The sequence below is a fragment of the Melanostigma gelatinosum genome (genome assembly GCF_949748355.1).
Source record: "Melanostigma gelatinosum genome assembly, chromosome: 17".
Taxonomy (NCBI): domain Eukaryota; kingdom Metazoa; phylum Chordata; class Actinopteri; order Perciformes; family Zoarcidae; genus Melanostigma; species Melanostigma gelatinosum.
In genome coordinates this window covers 19,690,134-19,713,814 of record NC_136650.1, presented here as the reverse complement: position 1 = coordinate 19,713,814, position 23,681 = coordinate 19,690,134, and the positions used below count along the sequence as shown (strand labels likewise).

The 23,681-nt window shown below is 42.3% G+C and overlaps 1 protein-coding gene across 1 annotated transcript in view; it reads right to left on the bottom strand.

The window, feature by feature from the left end:
* The window catches only part of khdrbs3 (KH domain containing, RNA binding, signal transduction associated 3), a gene marked incomplete at its 5' end in the record, with an annotated part of 76,059 nt that overhangs the window by 38,921 nt on the left and 13,457 nt on the right, over positions 1-23,681 (bottom strand). Inside the window, one exon of the mRNA XM_079288767.1 lies at positions 390-508. Coding sequence (XP_079144893.1) covers positions 390-508 — 119 coding nt within the window. The remainder of the gene's footprint in view (positions 1-389; positions 509-23,681) is intronic.

The following is a 23,681-nucleotide window of genomic DNA, read 5'->3' as shown; positions in this document are numbered from 1 at the left end:
TCCCTAATACAGTCCTACCCTACTTTTAATGTTTTAATGAATGTTCTTAATTGTTTTTAAATCTCTTTTTCTTTTGCCTTGTGTTTTGATGCTTTTAATGGTTTTATGTGAAGCACTTTGAATTACCTTGTTGTTGAAATGTGCGATACAAATAAACTTGCCTTGCCTTGCCTTACCCCAGTTCTGTCAGCCGACATCCTCCAGATATGCTACATCTGCTAACCTAAAGCGTCAACAAAAAGTTTCAAGTGGCTCTTGTGAGGAATCTAAATCAAACCCGGAGCTGCTGTAGTTGGCTTCATTATCTATAAATATCACAATCTAAAATTCTCTCTCTATGCACTTGACATTCTGGGAGAAGTCTCTGGCAGTGGTGCTACAGCACTTACTTTAGGAAACTGCTTGACTGGTATTAAAATTTTCTGGCCCAGTTTCATGTTCTTGTTGATGACGACGTCGATGAACTTCTCCTCGTCCTTGTCCTCGTCTTTCTGGATTTTTTCAATCTCTGAAAAAGAAGGAAAAGTAATGAGTCGGGGGTTTGACCAGCAGCAAATATAAAAGACTCTAAAATGACTGTAGCGACAACGAACATGACCATGATCAACCAGTGGAACAGTTCAACATGTTGGCTTGTAACAACTTCAAACACAGGTTTTGTAATCTCTGTAAAGGAACAATGGTACCAAACATGGCAACCTCGCTGTGACTACCACACCCAGCGAATAGCTCCAACACATTTCAAAAGGCCCAAACGGTTGTCTTCAAATGCAATGCTTCAAAACAGAGAAAGGTATTTGATAACCTGGAACCTGTTAATGTTTAAAAGACTGAAACAGGAAACCAATTATCATAACCGTTGTTGATACATTTGTATATGTGTTGGTCTGCAGATTGAACCCTTTTAGGCACAGTAAGCAAAGGACACTAGATCCCTTCAGCATCATTCGTCTAACCTTTTGGCTCAGTCTCGATCACAATAACGCTTTTCAATTTGAGCAGAAATGCCAATTTACGTAAACAGAAAAATAATAATGGCGAGGACACTGGAGCGTGCACCTCCGGGCGACCAGAAAATGTTGTCTGTCACAGTTCTTCTCGTGGGAGAGGTAGACTCTGATGCATTTGGAGACGTAACCTTGACCGTTTAATCAGATGGATAACATCTGTGTTTCAGTGCCAGGGAAATGGTTTTGCAGCGAGGGCAAGCTGAGAGGTGCGCGGAGGTTACGACAAAGACTCCAAGCTGGAAGCCCAGCAGGGGAAAGGGTGAGGCAGAGGGCAAATCCAGTCACAGATTTATTCCTGGTGTTCAAAACTAATGTTGAATGGAAAGAAGAAGAAAACAAGATTAAAAACAGAGAGGTCGGGATCCTTTAGCTGTACAGTTCACATTTTAATCGCGATTTCTTTATTTTTGATTGGTTCAGATTCAGATGTGATGGTGAAATAAACCCTTTTTCAATCTGAAAACATGACAAACTCAAACATGTTCACATCCCACGACCAGATATACCACGTACCCATTTTTTCAATGACACCAGATCAGACACAAGCTGAGCGTATCAGCACTGTAAACTGGAAACTATTAAGGCAAACGGTGATTTCTCAACAAAGCTCGGCAGCAATACTGCGGAATGTAATTAAAACCTTTTGATATGAGTGTTAACGAGGATGAAAGAGGTACCAGTGAGATGGAGATATCTTTAAGCTTCGGTTTATCCCAAGGGGGGCAGAGAGTGCACACGTTCTGAGAAAAGAAAAAATTAATATTAATGCATCGCCTAGCAACATGCCAAGACAGAGTTTCCTCCTTCCACCAGGCGTTGTCCTCAAAACATTCCGGCTCTGATGTATTGAGAGATTGTGAGTGAGATTGTGTTTCAACTTCAAATCATTCAATGGGGGTTTTTTCTCAAAGCTTACAGAACCATTTTTTTCCGACTTGCCTGCGAAGAAAAGTCCAGATAAACGCAGACGGTGCACGGCAATCAATCGGTATATATCTGTGAAACAATATATAGGGCAAGTGTCCTCCAGAGAACGGAGACCAGAGAGTCAAACAGAACTGAAGAAAGAATCTGCAAATTTAATATTTCATTGAGTCATTTCATTTGGGTCTCTGCGCAGCCGAGACATATTGGCTTTAAAAGCTGAATTTCATATTTCTGCATAGCTTCACAGGCCGACTATGTTGCTGAATGGTAATCCCAGATCAGAACAATTAACTTGGTGACTCCAAAAGTAACGTAATACCGGGGTTGTGTTGAACTGTGATTATCCTTTCAGCAAAAAACACGAACAATATCTGCCTCTCTTGTTTCAGTGGGATCAGTGCATCAACTATATCAACATTACAACCTTTGCACACATTAAAAATATACTTCGTCTATAAAATGCGCCCCTCTGGGTGACAACATCCAACAACCGTACACCATCCCAGCTGTCTGCCCTTCTATTAGAAATGGATTCACTTAAAAGCAGCTCTGTGATTTAGGCCTCTCCATTTAAAATTCATAAGCTGGGTAGATTTTGTGGGATTATGCATGACTTCAGCTACGTGCTGGAGAGTCGCGTTGGGGAATGGGGACTGAGGCAATTGGGTCATTAAGTCTCCCAATTTCGTGTTGAGGGCCGCGATACATCACGAGTACAGTATCTGCACACCGGGTGCATCCCTTGTTACAGAACGTAAGGGAGAGTCACATGTACAGTAATAGGATCATGTGTCAATGCGTTGGACATTATTCTGATCTGTAATGCACTCGGAATAAATGTCTACCGCTTTACTGCAGTGCTTTGTTATTTTTCTTTTAATAGATTGTTAAGCTGCACACTATTTAGTTTGTTTTAATATAAATCGGCATGTTTCATCTGCAAGATTCTGACTCCCTTCACATTAAAGTCAGTGAGCCTCTTTTGTGTGAAACCCTCCGCTCTATAAACCCTTTAACCTTTGTACTGTAATTGTCATATTAAAACTTGTTCTTTAAGCTTTAACCAAATTGATGACAAAGGATGCAAACTATGGAAACTAAATTGACTCTAAATTAGACCAGCAATTGACACAAATAATTTCTTTACCTAAACCGTAGCCCGTTTACCTAGCTTAGCATGAATACTAGACGCTAAGGGAAACAGCTCGCGTGATTTTATTCACAGTTCAAAAATACACTGACCAACATCTCTAAAATTGTACCGTTTGCTTCGTCTGAGTAACAAAAACCAAAAGGTTTGAAGTGACATTTGGGGATTTTAGGCTGTTCTTCTGCAGCTGTTTCCCCCTTGCTACCAGAATTTATGCTAAGCTAAGCCAACCGTCTCCTTTCTCTAGCTCCATATGCATCGCACAGATATGTGAGTGGTATCAATCTTGTCATCGAAATCTTGGCAAAGAATTTGATAAACATAGCATCAAAATGTTGAACCGTTTCCTTTAATGTCAATGAAACAGGTCCGGAAAATTCAGTCAGTGCGTGGAGGATAACCCAAATGCACTGGGTGGAAAGCAGAGAACGCCAGTCTATCAATGGACACTATTGGCATTACTGCTTCACATTGCAATATAAGGCCGTGTTTACTTTCCACTTGAATCATAGTTTTTATTTCCCATAACTGATTACCAATCACATCGAAGTGTTGCTTTAATTTAAATGTGAAAAATAGCATTGGGTAAGCAGCTTTCTAATATCTAATAAAGCGATGTGGGTGCTCTGAGTGGTGGTGCCACTTTGGTAAACAATATGTGTGAAGTTCCCAGCGAACAAATATAATGAGAAGTACATTCTCCCTGGTGTCTGACCTGATTCAAACACTAATTATTCAAGACCTCACAGATTCTTTGAATGTTCGAGGGAATTCTGACACCGGATTGTGTCTCACACTTTGAATTCGACACAGACGTTGGATCGTAGATCTTATGACCCATTTGCTATGCTGTGAGCGGCGGGTGTGGATGAGACCATGGCGGCATGGAAAGCAATGGAAGCCCAACCTGTGCTTCCTTTCACAGAGGGCGAGGAACCTTATAACCCCGCACCTTGCTTCAATTTAGCAGAACTGTGCTTCAGAATTAATTGTACATAAAACTGTGTTCCACGCCACATTTTTTTTTATGTTCGTGGCTCAACCTACAGGTATTTATGTTACTGTGATATTTATCGAAGTGCGGCGCCCCAGGGCAATGTACGTATCTCACAGAAACCTTTAGCTGCAGTAAATACCAACTGTCAGCTGTTACAGCCGCCTTTGTGTACGATTAAGGACTATGCTTTGGGCTACAATTATAGGTGAAGCATTTGACATTCCAATTAAACAAACTGTTACATTGTGTTTGATGTTAAGTGTTGAGAAGCATTTCTTAATTCTGCTCGCATTCTTAGTCACAAAACAGCAGAAACACATTGCATTAATTTGTATTTTATGGATGTTATTATAATTTGCACCGCTATTCATTTCCGCTCAGCACGGACAGGATGCACCTGCATAGAAGAGCTGAGCTCACAGTATGTTTCCTTCTGTAAATAATGTAATTGAAAATCAGGAGACAGTGAGTTTCTCTTTGGCTTCAACAAGCTGAGGCAATAAACATATATCTTGTCTAAATGCACAATGGTAGTTGGCAGCTTTCCGCCACTTCCTTTATGCGACTGATGCCGTATGTGGCCGTCTGCGGCAGACAGACTCATTATTTTGTTGTTTTGCAATTACGGGTCAAATGAATGAAATGCTCAAACAGGAATGCCACATCATTATTCTCATTTTCCAGCTTCTATCCAGCATAACGTGCTTATATGAACGCAATCAAAAGGACATTGAAGTCACTCGGAAAGTTGAAATATTCAAACTAAAATGGCAGAAAATTCCAGATGGAAGCTCATTTAATATTGAATTGAGTGAGCATGTGTTGTACTGCTTATTAATTAAAGAGGAACATGTTATTTCTTATTCATCTTATCTTTTTAAAGTCACATGGAAAAAATAAAAAATGTAAACCTAGTTTTTTAGGGTTTTTACTCTGCAAATTCACATCAAATACTTGTTCTTGCTAAATAAATAGCGATCTGTATTTTAGCACTGCCACATTTAAAATCCTTAGACATTCTAGGTATAACACAGAGCAACCAAGTCTCTATCCATGTATAAATACTAATCCACACTGTCTTGACATACGGGATCAAAATTGAAAATGTCCGAGTCTCAATAAATTTGGACAAACGGTGTTACTTTGGAGATGTTTTATGTTTTTGCTTCCGCCCATAAAGACTGCACTCGACTGACAGACCGCTGAGGGGTTCAGGCAGTATGGTCAGTGCCAGAAACAGTTTGCCCCACACACATTTCATGTGCGCTGCCAGTGTGACCACACGCAGTTAGCGTGAATCATGGTGTCAAGGCTTTGACCCTTGAGAAAGAAACACTAACGCTGAAAAAATATATATATATATATATATCGCCTCGACTCGCTCCTGTCCTGAAATCTCAATTTCACTCTGGCTTCTCCGTTGCCTTGACAAGGTCAGGCTGGCAGCAGGAATTCGTCTCGCCCCCTAATCTGGAGATTACATTCTCGGTGGCCGGGCAAGGCCCTCCCCTCCCTCCTTCCCCTTTCCTTTCTGCCTCTCTCCCTGAAACCCTGCCAGCCTGGCTCTCTACTGCGAGGTAACGAGCTTACAGTGTAGAGATAATGTCCACGGATTAAGACACAGAACCCCTCGAGTGGTGCCTCTTTCATTTCAGTATCCGGCCTGTGAAGCATCATAAATACATCCAACCAGTGAGGGACTCCGTTCTATGGATCTCCGAGGAAGTCCAACCCTGTCCTCTTATGGAAGCGTATGGCAGCAGATGATCTTAATCCCCCCAAACTAATGGCGAAAGCATTAGACAAATATAAAAGAAATCATGGGATCTCTAGGAATGCTCTTGTCACTCTCGGGGTGAGTCACAAATTTCAAATGGTTGAGTAAGAACATTAAAGTTCCTTCAAGATCCCCTTGGGTGGTGGGGTTGTTCAAAGTGCTGAAGCTTGTTTTTAAGGCCTTTAAGGGTTCAACTCGCCTTAAAGATGCCAGAACTGCTACAGGCTCCATCCTTCGTGTGACAGCATTCCATCTACCTCAGGCCTGCGTTGTTTGCTTATCGTTAAGATAGTTGCAGGGTGCATTTAAAGACTTGCTTGCACGGAGATTATCAAAGTGTTCTCAACCTGCCAGAGGATTTTGCTTTACAAATTTGTCCTCATCCATGAAATCCTGAGCAGCTGCATTAAACAGCAAAGCGTAATAGATGGAGGTTTTATAGGGCAAGGCATCAACAGTACGTGTCTTGCAAGTATCCGGAGTTGTGCCTGTTGCAATAATGTGACATTGATATTGGGGTCACATGTGGTTTAAAATTGAACAAGTGGGAATTAAAAAAATCACAGCCCGTTGTCATTCCCATGGCGTCAAATACTGATGCTTTGATCACGCCCCTCGGCATCTGATACCGACGACAAGTAACTACAGACAACATGCTTAGAGAGTGTGATGACTTTGGATTAAGACCAACAGAAAAAAACACATACAGTGGGAGGGGGGGAAGGAGGGGAGGTAAATAGACTCAGCAAACACGGGACTTTCAACCAGGAGTCCGGTGTTCGTGTCCTAAAGTGTTGAGAGACGTTTAAAGGCAGGATCGGTTAATGTTGAGAAACTAGCAAGCAGCACAAGCTCCAAAAGATGCTAAATCTAGCAAGAGAGTCGCCAACATCGACAGCCAGTCCCCTTCAGGCCTCCATCCAAAGCCACGCCCCCAAAATGATAATTATGAACATAAACAACCAACATGGCTATTGTTGGTGCTGACAGCTGTGAAGCTAGCAGCTTGTGGAAGACCCAAGACACGAGCAATGAGGCAGAATATGGGCAAGCAGGTCGGTAGCCCGTCAAATCAGGGCAGTCAGGTTTTTTCTTTCTTTTTGTCAGAGTATTTAACAAGTTTCCAGGATTTCTCTGCCTGCATTACAAAAGCTATGTGCATTCTCTCGTCATACTGGTCCTTTAAAAGCATAAGCGTTTGTATTTATATTCAGCGAGCAGTCGACAGAGGCAGACACAGGAAGGTTCAGAAGAATCCACGAGACATGAAAGTAAGTGTTTGTCTGGGCCCACCTCATGCTCCTCAGATGATGAAGAAGTGCAATGCAAATATTGCGTCATGTATGAGCTCTTACTTCATCTTTGATCAAGCAGACTTTTTGGCAGTTGGGGACACTTTTGCTGAGCTGTTAAAAAAACATTTAAAATGTCCATTAATGCATATTTAGAGGAGAAAACTAATTCTACTGATCATTAAATAAATAACTTGACCTCGGCATCCCAGCAACTCACAACAGAAGTGTTAGGTGTGTTAATGAATATTATGACACGCTCTGTATAACTTGCTGACTGCGAATCAGAGCATTCAAAACTGTAGCCTAAAAACTGCTGAATATGCAATGAGTTTGATCCTTAAGCCTCCTGTAATATTCCCACATGCATAATTAACAATGTTTCTCATAATAACATGTGTTTTTGCACAATGGATTAGAAATCAAACTGCTCTGTTGTCTTAAAATCACCAGACGTGTATTTTTGTGGCTGCTCTTTGACAGATCCATGAGGGTTTCCATGCTGTGAGTATTTTACTGGAGAAGGTGTTGAGTAAAACATCAACATGGCAGGATGCTGGTTCCCGAAAGACGCGCCGTATCCTCAGCGAGCCTTGAGCGAAACCCTGTCCACTGTAAAGTCTGTCTTAAGTTCGACATTTGTTGAATCTTGTTCAAAAAGTTAGTTTTCTTCAGGGATACCATGTTTTTCACGAGGCATCTTTTATTTATTTCAATAATTAAGTTTGGTGAAACTTAATTATTCCTATGTCTTTTCTTGGCCTAGTTTGTTTTTGGGAAAAGAAGTCAATTGAAATCGTGAAGCTGATGTTGGTGTTGAGGTGAAGAGCCTCGCTACCAGGAAGTGAAAACATACAAGAACGCAAGTTGAAATGGGCACTTCCTGAAAAAACTGTGCATCTTCAATGGCGATGTCACAAAGTCCAATTTATTAAGTCACCCGAAATTGTTCAAAATGCCTGCTCCACAACTAATAGCCCATCGGTTCACACACTGGATTGGCTCACATGCTTCAAACACAACATGATTTATTTTCTAAATCTGTTTCCATTGCAGTTTGTTGCATTTTGTTTTTATCGATTATTTAATGTGTCAAAGGGGAAATGTATCAAATTAGGAATACAATCTGGTGTAGTGCAGTGAGGACTCTGCCCTGTTCTGCCACCTATTGCAGATACTTTTTTAATCCTCCAGATACAAAGAACGTATGCAGGCGAGTATGTGAAGAAGTGTGCTGAGGTTGTAACGGCCCGTCTATACATGTCGATCCGCTTTATTTCAAGCCTAATGCAGAGTGACCCACTGCGTCTATAATGATGGTGAAACCTTGCGATACATATTAAAGAGGAGGCTCAATAAATCAATAAATAACACATGTAATGAGAACATTATTGCAGGGTCTTTACACGTATCTGCGGTCAAGGATGAGCCTCCATTATAACAGAAGAGGACCACATGACTGGCTGAGATCTGATCCTTAATAAAAGGCCTGTGTGATCCCGATGCATTGAACTAACACTAGAAGACACCCACTTAGTGTTCTGTGCTCAGATTACATCTTAGATGAATCACCATCTTTGTTTAGCAATCTGCAGTGCCGGTGCAGCCTGTGATGCTTTCTCTTCATTAGGCTGTCCGCAGACCGGTGAGTGGACAACAAAACACCGAGCCCCAGTGGACCAATGCCCCCGAATGAACAGCTGGGAAAGAAAAAGGATGGAAAGATAAATCCTTTCACACATGAGTGAATTAACAACAAATCATCCATCTGGTCACACCCCAACCTTTAGTATAAACCTGGACATTAACATGAAAGGACCACAGCAAGGCCACTTCATCCCAGAATTAACACGAGCCGATGTTTATCGGTTCGACATCCCTTTGCCTAATGAAGTTTCCCATAAAAGTGTCATTAGGCTGTGAAAGGGTGTTGGGGGAGGGGGGGAGGGGAGATTCGAGGATGAAAATGAAAACTGCGCCGCTTAATGTACATCATTATCTGGGCCTCATCTCAGGGTGCATTATCAAAATACACTGAATCATCATAACCAGACCTCCTTCATTTTTTATTTCAATTACTCATCGCGTGTCAATTAAAACTGCAGACAAATGCACGAAAAGCGCGTAAGTGCCTGTTAAAAGCATTCAGCGGTGGGTTGGACGTACGTACACACACACACTCCGTCTCACATTCTGGTAAATAGAGAAATTCATTTCCACACTAAGTCAGCGCGCATTAGAGAGGCATTAAAGTGTGGTTATGATATCATCACATGCATATTATTTTCTAAAATCTTCCAGCGCGGCGTTAAGCAAACGCACCGCTTGTCCTCTGAAGCTCGGTCGGCCTCCTGCTCCTAGCTGAGCCAAATCAATTAGATTGCAGTTTGTCATCTTTGCATGGTAGTAGTGAGCATCGAGCAAATCCGACAACAAAAAGATCAATCTCGCAAATGAAATAAAGCGCTTGATGTTCTCCAGCGGAGATGCACTCATGTCTACACAGTGTTTGGCAACAACGGCGAGGCGCTGGCAAAGACTCCCTGGATCAGCTCTACGAATACATCCTCTGTTGTTTTATTACCAGAGATTATCTGACAGTTTTGTATTTGAGATTAATGGGCGATGCCGCTGAGCGCATGATCACACGTTGGATGCAGACGCCTGAATCTGTCCCGTCTTTCCAACTTTCTTCCATTACAGGTTGCTCATTGTGTTTCCTAACGAAACATGAACGTGGATCCATGTCAGCTCCTCAAAGAGGCGGAAACACTTCCGCTCATTTTCAGTCAAACCATCGGGAGTTTGGGGTTCAGTGTCTTGCACGAAAGGCGCTTTGACGTGTGGAAAAGAGGAGCTGGGCATCAACCCTTCAACCAGTGGACGTTCAGTGGATTGTTAGCTTATTAGTGAGAAAGCTTGTTTCGAAAAAGGTAAATTCCTAAAGGAGATTGATAAAACACTGCGACACCGCTTCCTGCTCTTAAGCTGTTACAGTCATTTATCTTCCAGCCTCCACTGAGACAGCAGAAATAGCTTCTGTCTGTTAGCATTAGTTGGTGCACACATGCTGGATTCTTCACATACGCATGACAAGAGTATTGCATCGTGCGAAAAATGTTAACTCATCGTACGCTCTTTCAGAAAGCCAAAAGATCTTTGAATTCATTTTCACTTTTGAGAGTCTGAGGCTGCGATTAAGTGTTGCTTTGAGCAGAATGTTGGCGAGATGATTGCGATGACTCTGCTAACACGCTGATATCTCACTCTGGACCAAAGTGATGAACCAAACAACCCAACAACAGACATTGTCATCCCTAGAAGCTAAGCTGCTAGCATGGCTAAAACACCCGAGTAGAACACATATGAATGGTAACGATCCAACACTTGAAATTTACACTTTGTTTTAAATAATAATTTCAGAATTCAGAATTTTCTTAAGAGATCCTCTACAGTAAAAACAGGAAGGAAGCCAAATCAGATAAAACATCTTGCTGCAACACTTTAGTCAAGATGATGTGAAAATGGATGAATGAAAAGAAAGTTTGCGTTTTTTTTAAATGTATACATTTTGATTGTGAAATTACACTCCGTTTTCACCAAATCCTGTTTAAATAATAAATAAACCGTTCCTTTTACTTCTTATTATGAATGCAGTAGAATTGTGCAGGTGTTTATAAAAGGCACGCTCACTGTGATGTTAATAAATTGCAGATGATTTTAGTATTCAGGAGGTTTTCAAATGACTGTCAGAAGTCGCAGCCAAGCTTACAATAACGTAGTCAAATAGTCGCTCGTGTCAATGGGACTGTTTACTTTACTTCGCCTGCTCACATCCTCAAAGCACCTTACATTAACTCAAGAGTCCCATTAAAGATAAGGGCATCCGTTCTGTAATGGCTTGTGAAGAATGCATAATTGCTCCGAACAAAATACTACTCATGTATTTGACTTTGACCCGTTCGTGTGCAGAAAGTAGCTGCTTGGGAAAGACTTCAATGGAAGAAATGTAAAAGAAGACATGAGATCTAACAGAACATGTCTTGATTAAACAGGAGTCAGACATTTTTTGGAGCGTAGAGGATCCCGGTCTTCCTGCTCAGGGAGTCCATGACGAGCTTTACAGTTGTGAGGGAGGTCCTAATGAGTCTCAGAGGGCTGTGAGGAGGGAAGAGTGACTCCACACCGCCTCAACAGAGCTGCTTAGGCCAGCTGCACGGATCAAATATGTCCTATGAGGGAAGAAAACTTGGTCACCTGAATATTTCAATGCCGCTAAGGCTCCAAAACGTGTGCTCCTTATTTGTGGTTGCTTGTGATTTATTTATATATATATCTTTTTTTTTTGTGGTCTGGGGAACCGAATCTTATTCTGCTGTTGCACTTAAGTTTCAAGCATTGGCTGAAAATGTAAAATGTCATAACTGGCATGTGGAAGATGTCACGATCTAAGCTCTCAGATACACAGCGGGACAAATCTCAGGCGCTCAGTTTATAGACGCTCGCTGAACGAAAAATGTTTTGACCGTGAACTCGACTCCGCAGGGCAAGGGAAAACCAACAGCTCTATTTTGTGTTTGTTGAACAGACTCCATTTCTTTTTCCTGTTGCCCTGTGACAGGTTGTCCCAACTGAGGAGGAGGAGATCATTACGCTCTTCAATGCCTGAGCATCTGTCTATCAATGTCTTCTTTTTTGCTCTTAATTAAGAAGACATTATTTATTTGTACTTAGCTTCATTGTTGAAGCTTGACACATAAAAGGACAAAACATTTTTCTTTTTTCCTGTTTGAAATGACCCACAGTGTCACCCTCACTCGAATCACCGGATTTATAACGTATGTGCAGAAACTCTCTAATGAGTTTGGGAACTAATTAAATAGTTAATGTGATATTTTCCACATTTCTTTTGCCGAACCTCCATTACATGACTGTCAAAAGTTTAATTACAAAAAGGAGATTAAAATGATTTCACACTGATCAAATATTAATACAGCGAGTCCGATCATTTCTCTTGGCGCTCATAGTTCTTCATAATAAGTTGTATGGGATACGTTTTCTGGCTATGTCATTTGTCTGGAGGATGAAGCTTTGGTCTGAAGGTTTTCAATCTTCTCAGTGGTTACTTGTGTGCATGACCACCTCTCAACCGATGGCATTCTGGGATCTTTTCTCCTTGCAGGACCGAGAGAATTACATTCCTTCACATATGTACTCCTCGGACAAGGTTTGGACAACACAGCGAAAGGTACTTCAGCGCCGACTCAGTGTCCCATGGCGGCAGATAGAGTTACAGTAAGAGATATCCTTGAATGGACAAGAGATTGATACCCACTGAACTCCTGTTTCCAAGCACACACACACTGAAAGCATTCTTCACTTTTCTGTGCAGCTTTCACTTGGAAATTGACACACCGGTGCTAAATTTAGCAGAAAGAGTCGGAGTGGTGGACTGTCACCAGGACAGGAAACCAAAGAGATTTCATCCAAAGTGTGTGTGGGGGGGGGGGGGGGCATGGTTTTCATCTGAGGTAGCTAATTAGGAAATATATACCCATGAATGGTTAATTCTAGAGTGGAACCACGATGTAGTTCAGGAGCTGAATTATTTTTTCTCTTGGCGTTATCATGATCTGACTACATTATAATTGTTACAATGTGTTCGTCTGGTTGTTGCGCAGCTAGCTAGCTAACTTTGGCAGCTAATGGTAAAAAAAAGACCACAGCCATGTTACCCATTATCTTTCCAATGATCAGACCACAAACAATGACAGATATAGAGCATTCGTTCAGATATTTATGTTCTGTCTTTACCTATGACTCATTTTAAACACCACATATTGAGCTCTTTATTGAGGTAATTCCACAGACTGCCCCGGTGCAGTACGTGTAGCAATCCACCACTGAAAATAGTCCCCCGCAAATGCACTAGCTGTTTCAGAAACCTTCTTATCCTATTCTAAAAACTGTATTTGTGACCCTTTTTTAAAAAAAAGATTTACATCTTCAATCGGAAACAAATGGGTTTCGTGCCACATACAAGGTAGAGAAGATGTATATTCCCGCAGAACACACACAGATCACACCTTCTGGTTAGTGGCCTGCAAGGCAGCATGTGTATAATGCATCGCTTAACATTCAATATTTGTATGGTTTCTCTCTCTGCTGTTGTTAGCGGTTAGATCAGCTGCTGATTATATGATGAGGCATGAATTATAAAATGTAGGGAAGCTTTTAGTGCACAGTGTTGGTACACAGCGAGTCTGGAGAGGCAGATCATGACAGAAAGAGAGATGTTGATAGAGGGGTGGGAGGTGGAGGGGTGGTTAGCAGGAGGCAGCTGGGGCTGGCTGTGCTGAACGGGCAGCGGCCAGGCTGATGGATTACACCGGCTCTCTCCTGGGTAAACGGACACCGCCACCCCTCCCCTTTTAACAATGTCTCAGCCTGTATCGCCATTGAAATGTCTCCAAAGATGGAGGTGAACATGCAGCTGAGGCACTTAATCTGAGAGGCTACATTTCTACCACAAGCATTGGATTCGAGAGACCCCTGCAAAAGACCTTTTCTAAACAAATCTGATATCAATTTCGCAGAAATGACTTGTGGACCAATACCAATATCATCTGCGAGCCAGGAGCAGTGCTGAAAAGCAAGACAATCCGGCCGCTCATCGATTCAGTCAAGACTAATTGCCGGGAAAGGAGCCCATATTGTTTTCATACACATTTCCTCTCTCATTGTCATTTGCAGTGGAGCTACGAGTGGAGCGACTCCTCTGCCGTGGCTTGGCGTGTGGTTTTACAGGTTATGACACCGGGGATCATCATCGCTTCTCCGAGTATGAATGAAGCATTTTAGGGCAACACAAGCCACTTCATCGAGGTCTTTGCTAAAAGGTCACACTGCTTACGAGTGTACTCTGACTAAATAAATAATGAGAGAGGGGAACGTGCGAGAGCAAAGCAGCGCAAATTAAACACACACATGCTCTTTCACGTTCCCTCTCATAGTGAGTGTCTCTGTCGAGGGGCTGTCCTCGTGTTTCACGGCTACGAACTGAGTCCTCAGTAAGCCCTTGACATTTTCTAAACTACTTCATCATTGGAGCAAGGAAATCCCACAGCCATGCCCCCTGTGCTGGATGGCGGAGACACAAATTAGAGTGAAAGTCACAGGAGCTGTAATCTCTTCTTTTTTTTTTTACAGTTAAAGACTAATAACTGAAACGAGATATAAAAATACAAAACAAAGTATCTAATTGTTAATTCCTTCGAAGTGTGTCTCGAGGCAAAAGCTGTAACATTACAGATGAAGCAATTATGGCTGTAAATAATTGCGACATCATTGGCATAACATGTAGGTCATTTTTATAGACCGTTTATATGAAAAATACTCTTAATGGCCGGCAAGTGTCCATTAACACTGTACTGGGACATCTCAATAATAGTCATTCAAATGATGTCTAAACCAAATATATTTAACAACTTAAGTTGTTTTTGCTTTATTTGTCGTTCTCTGCTTAAGTAGGGCTGCAGTTGATCACAATGAATGGTGGGTTAGCTTTAATTAATAAAAGCTAAATTACTTTTTTGTTCTCCAACTCATGAGGAAAATATGAGTCTCTTTGGCTGCTAAATGCTCCACTATGTTCATCTGTCTGCTGAAACTAAACACTGAGATGAAACTGACTTTAAAACTCACTAAAGTTGAGGAAAGCTGCAGATTCATGTGATAATCCCTCTTTAGGTTCATCACTATGAATGATCCCTTTCTAGGAATCTATACCGATACCAGTATCGGAAACACCACCGATACTGCCGCAAATGCTAGATCCAGTATCTGCGGGTATACGCGTGTCTATGCACTGATCCGATATCACATAATCATAACAACAACAACAACAACACGTGTCACTGTAGCTGCCTGAAACGCACATCCTGCCAGAACGGTCCTACACACCTGGGGTTGAACACTCCCTGATAATGCTACATTGTGAACAACAAATATCTGTTGAAACCGGCAGAAGGAAAGCTATAAGGTTAGCTGTATGGGCTGAATAACAGCGCTAACGTTAACCGAGGTTGCATTGAGTTACATTGTGATGCATTCATGCGCAATTCAGTAAAAATGATTATTGTGCGACGGTAAATTATTCAAATGTAATCTTGTAAAAAATTATGTTATTGGAAAGAGAAACTTGAATAAATAGTTTGAAGATTCATTGTTTCTAAGAAATATAACAGATAATAAGAGAAGGATTTTATTTGCATTTTTTTGTACGCACCAGTATCGAAGCATCTGTGTACAATACTGTGTTGGAGCGACCCAAACGGATGGCATCATTGATTCATTAATCAGCAGTCCTTGAAAACAGCCCTTGCTACTTCGATAGAACAGTCTCCAGTAGGTCACGATATCAGATTAACCTTTTAAAAGCAGGTGGGGAGACACGAACAGAACCTCCGTATATTCTGCCACTATTCTAAGTATTTAATCAATTGTGAGTGCTTAGCCTCGCTTCTGGCTCTTGCTGTAGGAACGATCGTGTCGGCCTGCTGAATCCGTGTTCGCTGAGTCACCCGGCGTGCGCTGCCAAGCACTCACTATGGTCCCCAGGAAGCACATCAAACCTGGGATTTTATGAAAGAGGATACTGCAGAGAACCGCAGTGGGGAGTCGGCTTGGTGGCCAGATTAAGGGGAAGAGAATGAGGAAAGGCAATAAAAAGAAAATGCGCCTTTGTGAGCCTCATTGTGCTTGGTCAAAGCCCGAAGCGGAGGCAGCGCTTGTCCTGCCACATATACCTCTATCGTCTGGTAGCCTGAAGCCACAAGTTGCTTGTGGGCTTGAACTTGCAAGGAAACCTGCAATTAATCATCCTAGAAGGGGCTTAACAAGGAGAGTTGTTCACCACCTTCATTAAAGATATTGAATTACTGAGCGTATCTTTTTTTTCATTTGTGCAGTGGATTTGTCTTCCCTTATCCTACTCCATAGCAGGCGATATGTGTGATCAAGTAGCAAGAAGACTGATGGAAAAGAATGACTCAGTGTTACTGGACTGGCCTGTGGGCAGAGATTAAGGAAATGAAAAAAGAGTTCACGGAGTTATTCATGCCGCATCTCCCGGTCTCATTATCGACCGCACACCAGAGGGGATGACACTCTGACTCTCAGCACCTGCTTCCTTCACAGCCGCACCGACTTTACCATGACTCCGAACAATATCACCACGGAGGGAATTAGAGCTGTAAGTGAAGGATGAATTTTGAATGAATGAATTTTATTTATATCGCGCTTTTTCACAGACAGTAGTATCACTAAGTGCTTAACAGAGCAGACATTTAAAAGCATAAAAAAACACAATGTGACCCAAGGGTCAATAAATTATCTACACAGAGAAAATTAAAAAATTTAATAAAAAATAATAAAAAATAAAATAAAAATGTAAAACATATTTTAAGAGCAGGTCTTGGACATGGGTTTACTTTTACACAAACGCCAGCCTAAACAGGAGGCAGGAGAGCAGTGGCGGGAGAGGAAAGCTATAACGGCAGTATACTCGGTAGAATTATTTCGCTCTGTTGACTGACAGCTTGACTGTTGAGTGGAAAAAACCCGCAGTGGACGGGAGTGGATGTGGCCTTTGTGCCTCGCAAAGTTAATTTTGGGTTTGTTTTCACATTGTTCAAAACTAAGAAAGACACGACAGTGGATGCAGATGCATTATGGGAAACACAATTACCACATTTTCGCATGAGCTCTCTGAGAGAAGGAACAGTAAATTATTCGCAAAAAGCAGTGGAGTGTGCTTGCCTCTGTTAAATACACACTGCACAAAAGAGTGACACAATGACACGCATGGCTCTTGGCAGCACGCATTATTTTCTTTTCACCGTTTTCCCTCAGTCATTTTTTTGGCAAACAGACACATTCAAATGTATATTTAACTCGGGTGGGCGGTTAGCTTTTGTACAGGCCACTGTGGTTTAAGATTGAGCCGCTGCGCCAACTCCTCCACACCCCTGAAAGCTTTCTCCCCCGGCATCTGCAGCTTCAAAATGCACATAAACACTCCAGGTATAGCTGTGTGTTGAGGGGTGGCATTCATTCTGCAGATTGGAGTTTTTTGTTCTGAAAACATTTTTCAGAGGCAGAGCTGCTCTGGAGGCAGATGGTTGGGTTAACTCTAATTGTTCTGAGCGAGGGGGGGGGGGGGAGCAATGCTTTTGTGCAGTTATATGAGCAGCAAACTTAAATGGCAGTGAAAGAACTTTTATCAGAATATGAATAAAAGTGCATCGACTTTTTTTGTTTTGTTTTCATTTATACATGAGCTGTATGCAGTGTGAGCATATGGAGCGCAGTCACGTCTTCTTCAGCGTGCATTCAGTAAACTTCACGATGTCACGGTGCACTAAGCCAGCCTCGTCTGCTGATGAGTAAAGAACGGCATGTGCGTCCTAGCCCCACATAAGCAAATAAGCAACGGCGCCATCCAGAGAGCTTTGCGTGGCTGTTTTCTCGGATACTTGTGATGATTTCTAGCTGCACCAAATCAATATTTGTAGATTAATAATGGATTAAATGACGCTTCATGTGCTGGGATAAGGCGAAACATAACATTCTGGTTAATTTGTCGCAGAGTGTGGAGTAAGAATGTTATTTATTTAAACAGACTAAAGGAGAGAAGGAGTGAGGGAGGTTTAGGCTGCGCTAATCAATATTTGTAGTTTCATAATGGATCAAATGGCATTCATAATATACTGGTGAATGTGTTGTACAGTGTGAAGTAAGGTTAAACTAAAGGGGGAAATGAGGAGTGGGGAGGTTGAAGCTGCAATATTCAATATTTGTACACTAACAACAGATTAAATGATTACAAGTGAAGCAAAAAAGGGCTGCTCGCACTCAGCGTGTACAATCAATAATGCCCAAAGTGCCATGATGTCCAATAATTTGACCGTTTTGTTCAGTTACTATTCGTTGATGGTTTTTAGAGTGCGCTGTTTCATTGTAATACATATCCGGAGATCCTCTCTGCATGGATACACACAGATTTCTATCATTCTGTCTTGAGCCAAGAGACGCAGAAATCAGCTGGCTTCACTCAAACTGAGCAAACTCCATCCGCTGATGAAGAGCATGGGATGCAGTTGAAAGTTCCAGAAAAAAAGCCAGTAAATGGACTTTGAGCTGAGATCATTTTGCCATCAAAACAGCACTATAACATTCACAAAGGGAATCACAGATCAGCGCACGCAGTATAGGTCCAGAGGATGAACTCCGAGGACGTACACAAGTGCAGGATTGTGGAGAAACTTCCTCTCACTGCTCCTGGAGTAGTTTCTCATGTTGCCTAGATACTGTATCGCTCATTTGAACTCGGAGGTCAACTGGCGAACGTGGACAACTGTTTATTTTTCAGCTAGCAGCTTGAGCTTGAAACATGAGCTCACCTCTTGCCTTTTCATCTGGGCTTTGGCATCTTCGATTTCATTTGAACCAAACTAAATTCCAATGTCTGCCTCCAGAGCACTTCAGCCTCCGAGAAATAAAACAGTTAAGGCGTTCAAGAATGTATTCTTTCTCCAAAGCAGAAGCATTGTACTGACTTCATAAGGCAAAGGTGACCACAACTCTCCCCCCCCCCTTGCAAAGTCCAGTATGAATGATATGGTGGGCTGTGGATCAGCATCTGGGCCAATCCTGCCAAACAGCAATGTGGCAGAATGTGCAGGCTGACACAGACCTCCACCGCCCATGGCTGCAGCCGCAGCCAGGCTGTCAGGAAGATGAAAATATGCCTGGCTTCATTTAGTGCTGTGGCGATCCTGGGGAGAAAAGGGGCAGGTAGAGCTAATGGACTACTCGAGGACACAGTGGGGATGTCGACTCAGCAACGCCGCCGGCTGTCTCTTCCGGACGCGCCATTTTTACGACAATCTCTCCGAGGCCACAGCGGGCATAAGGGAGGGCCCCGGGAGGGCCCCGGGAGTCATCACTTCCATGCCCAGATTTCTGCAGGATTTACTGGAAACAAAATCAATTTTCAGGGAATTTCAGATTATTGTAGAAGCAGCCGTGTTGCCATAAATGATGAGGGCTGCTCTTTTGTACACTGCAAAAAAACAACATTTAGTCCAGGATAAAAATACACTCATGACATTGTCTCAGTATGTGTCTTTCTCGTGTTAGGACTCAATCAAACGACTCGTCAAGGTGAAGTTATTCTAGTCCGAGCGCGTGAATGTAGTCACCTGCATACACGCATGTGTTTGCGTGCTCATTCATGTAATCACACGTTTCTGCCGTGAAACCCAGAACCAGATCTATCATGAGCTGTCAGTCTCGCAGAGCAATAAGAGAGATACAGCAGCTGCGCTGATTGACAGAGAGGAAATTGAAGTGTCACATGAAACATGTTAACCATATTTTTCTGGGTGTTGTCACCCACTGGCACGTCGCTTCACTCAAGCAACCAGCGTGGGGAAAAACAACAACAGGAGGACAAATTCAAGGGGAGGAAAAAGCGAAATAATAAGGATTGTTTCCTCAATTATTGAGCATCTTAACCGACATCGCTGTTTAAGACCGGCACTGTAGCTCTGGGCGTATTGTCCGACGGTAATCTTTGACAGCGTTGTCAATGTCAGACCCGCGACGTGAGACGTCTGAGGGAAAAAAAAGACTTTGCAAATAAGAAGAAAAAAAAGAATCTGTGAAGGGTTATGCATTCTCTTCAGGATGACGGCTCACAGTGCAACACATTGAAGACGTGGCTCGATGTCATCTGAAAGAGACGATCCGTTCTCACACCGCGGCAGAGCCATGTGGAATGTCTCGGTGCATCACCACCCACTGCACATCGTTAGCATGGCAGTTCAAATGTATCGGAGGCAGCTGTCCGCCGCTGTCGTCAAGTTCACCCAGTTCCGGTCCGAGATGGGTGCTTATTAAAGCCCGTCCGAATTAAATTGCACCTCGCAATTGTTAATGGCTTATTTTGAATCTGCGCAAAAACATCTGGACTGTTGTTGTGCTGTGACAATGGAAGATAATGGGAACTGTGTTTGCTTGAGACTTGGCAGGGAAAACTGTCCGTTAAATGGCCGCCGTGAAAGCGAAAACACACCTTTTAAGCACACATGCCAACTGTGGGCAGGCGATAATGGGATGGAATCTCAGCAGCTAAAGGTCATCCATGTGTTATGTCTTTAACTATGCTGCTGGTGGAGAAGATCTCCCAACCCTGCTCACTTAAAATTGCACAAATAACCTAATAAATATATAAATAAAAAAAACATATTCTTGAGTCTTAAAGACACTTTTCTAAATTGTTTTTTTATGAAGATCAAGACCACACAACCTCTACATCCTCCGACTCATTCACTTAATAGAATTCACCTCAACACCAGTAGGAATAGACAAGCACAAAAGCTATTGTGTGGTTACCTCAAGTCATTGTTTGAGTATCTGGGCTGGAGTCGCTCATTTGAAGACACTGTGTCAAGTGGTACAATTGAAAACAGTTGTTGATCAGGAGCCAGAAAGCTGCTTCTAAATACAATTATGCTGCTCTGCAGTGCCAGAGCCATCATTACACAGTTGTGCAAAAAAAACATTGTGCTTTGTTGTAATTGTGGTGTTTGTCACTCTGCTTCCAGAGCTTTAAACAAATACAATACGTGAGCAAAACAACGACACTGTGCAGCAGCCTACACAGCCTACGCTGAATAAAACATGGTTCTGCCTGTTGGTGCTCTCCCTCCCCACCTTTTAGCACCGCTGCTGGCTTTACGTTCAGGAAATACAATGCCGAGTCTCGCCATTTCCAGCTCTGACTAGCCGAGAGCAATGTGGACAGAATTCAACGTTTACACGTGCAGACCTGCGACCGCAAAGCATTTAACACGTGATGAGAAAAGTTATGCCTTTCACTGAAAAGGAGTCTGAAGCCAAGTGCTGAATCAGTTTCACATCCAGGGAACCTTAACGTGCACTTGAAGAGGAAACAACTGGTCACAAAACAAATTTCACTTTAAATAAACAGAGCATTGCTTTCACTTACATGCTAATGTACGAGTCTTTGCTTCAAAATAAGACTTTTTCTTCACCTGAATTTTGGTGGATTTTCGTTTCGCGCGTCAGTGTAGGAAGAGCTTGATGTGATTTGCAGCACTAACGCAAATTGTAAACGCAAGTATCTCAGTTGATCACGCTCATATAATTGTGGGAAGCCCAAATCGTGATCGTGATTAATATTCGAATAACTGTGGAGCACATTTAATTCATTGAGCAATGAATCGGTTATTGTTGAATGACTACTTGATGGACTGAATCAATGGTTTCAGCTGGAAAGATGATCACAAACCCTTATCATTGTATTGATGGGAATGCATCATCCCATTACATGTGATTCGTGGTATTTTATTTTGTTTTAATGTTACTAATATTTTCATGGCATTGGGACAGTTGTTTTTTTCTTTGCATTTTTTTGTAATAGAACAATGTTTACGTTCATCTTGTCAGATTTCATTGTAGCCAAAATAATTGCCGATAAAAAAATTGAAATATCATCAGCAAAATAGAAATTCATCTTTCACTTTGTTTCATTGTGAGTTTTGTGTCTTTTGTTTTGGCAAATGAATTACACTCAAAATATCAGTGTAGGAAGGCGGAGAGAGTCTTTCACCATAATTGTATAAAAGTGTGATTTTAAGAAGAGCTGGATTATTTACACGTGTTGAATTACATGTATTATAAGCATGCCATCAATATTCCACGTTTTTTAAATGTCAAGGTTATCATTAAGACCGATATATGTCTCAACGCCCCGAAATCCAGCGTGTTATATCATGTCCACCCTCACTAAGATCCTGTGGGGTTGACAGGTGGTGTTTTTAACCATTACAAACTAAATAAAGGCTTTTTATTTTCCTTTTTTTTCTTGCTCAGCCCTGATGTGTTTGACACTCCTGATCCAAACAATCTACTGTATTGTGCACTGCGTTGAGTTGTAGATACGGTCAGAATTCAGCCAATTCAATGCAGCTTTTGTTTCCCCACTACAGAAACAATAAATAGCTTGTTAACAGTTCTACCGGTTGCTGCACTTTGGTAACTGCAACAAGACTCCTGCTGCCCTTCGCTCCTGAACCTGGTCCCAGCAGATGTCTTACAGTGCATTGCTCAGAGGAGAGAGAACCAGACATGCACATCTCATTAATTATGTCTCAGTTGAAATATCAGTCCAGACCTCCCAGCCATTTGACTAAGGCAGAGGTAATGAAACCCCGCGCAATGAAGCTAAACGAGACAGCGTGGGGATGGAGGGCCGGGGTTGCCAGGTTGGGGCAGAGCTAAATCTGAAGCTACAGCCGGAGCTGAGGGTAAATCAATTTGAGGCTGAAGTTTGTGGCTGTAGGGCCGGGTGGGTTAGGCTATAGGGTTTTCAAAGGAAAACACCGTGGCTTTGGTTTCCAAAATCCTATAAGACACTCCGATTAGAAAGTCCTCGCCCCAACTCAGGCAGCGCAAGGAAGTCTGCTGCTGCTTGAAATGGGCTGAATAGTTGGAAACAACAAACCAGCGGTCTGCTCCCCCAATGCAGACAGCCGTATCATATCAGCATGTACAGTATTTAAAGCACCGGAGAGAAAGCTTCGTCAATAAATAGTTCCAAAATGTAAAGCATTGAGAAGGTCACGGTCAATTAGATGGATAAAGTAACAGCGATGACATTCACGTTGTCCCAAAAGATGAGGATCCGACCCCCCGAGGGACCGAGGGACAGATAGACTGGAGACTCATCCTCAGGAAGTCAATGACCGATGCCAGCAGAGACAACAATATTTTTGCCTTTGTGCAAATTGAAGAAACATAACCATAAAATTTGCAAGCGGCAGATCAATACAGCTCAGACGCGGCCAAGTCCTGAGAAACGTATCCAGGGGAAAGCATTCGATAACTCCGATCAGAGACGGACCGGTAGCCTGCTATTAATCTTCCATTACCGGCCACAGGTCAGTGGCCATTGTGAACGAGCTCGAGACGTTCAGTGACAGATACGGCCATTAAAGCTTGCGCTGATGTGTACACCTGGCAATCGGACAGATTTCTCCTGGTGTTATTGGTGCAATCAGGACCATTTATCAGATGTGGTCCATTAGAGCGGTCACGTTACAAAGGGCGGCACCGCAGCCCTCTCCTTTCACCGACGCGACTCCATATACTGTATCACCGGCAGACAGGCAAACATCTTTCGTGTTTCATCTCGTATTGCTTACATGACAGATCATTGATCGTGTGAGTTGGATTTCCAACATAGAAAGAATTTTGTATGTATCTGTAATAATAAAGTATTGTAACCTAAAAAAAATGCTTAGTTCGGCACAGGAGAAGAGTTTCTTTGTTTCATTTCAGGACAGGCCTGGGAGTACGCTTAAAAGTAATGTTCCCATCATGCACAGCAGCATCTCTGGAGATGTCCCTTAAATATGGGACCACTCAGTCATGACGAGAG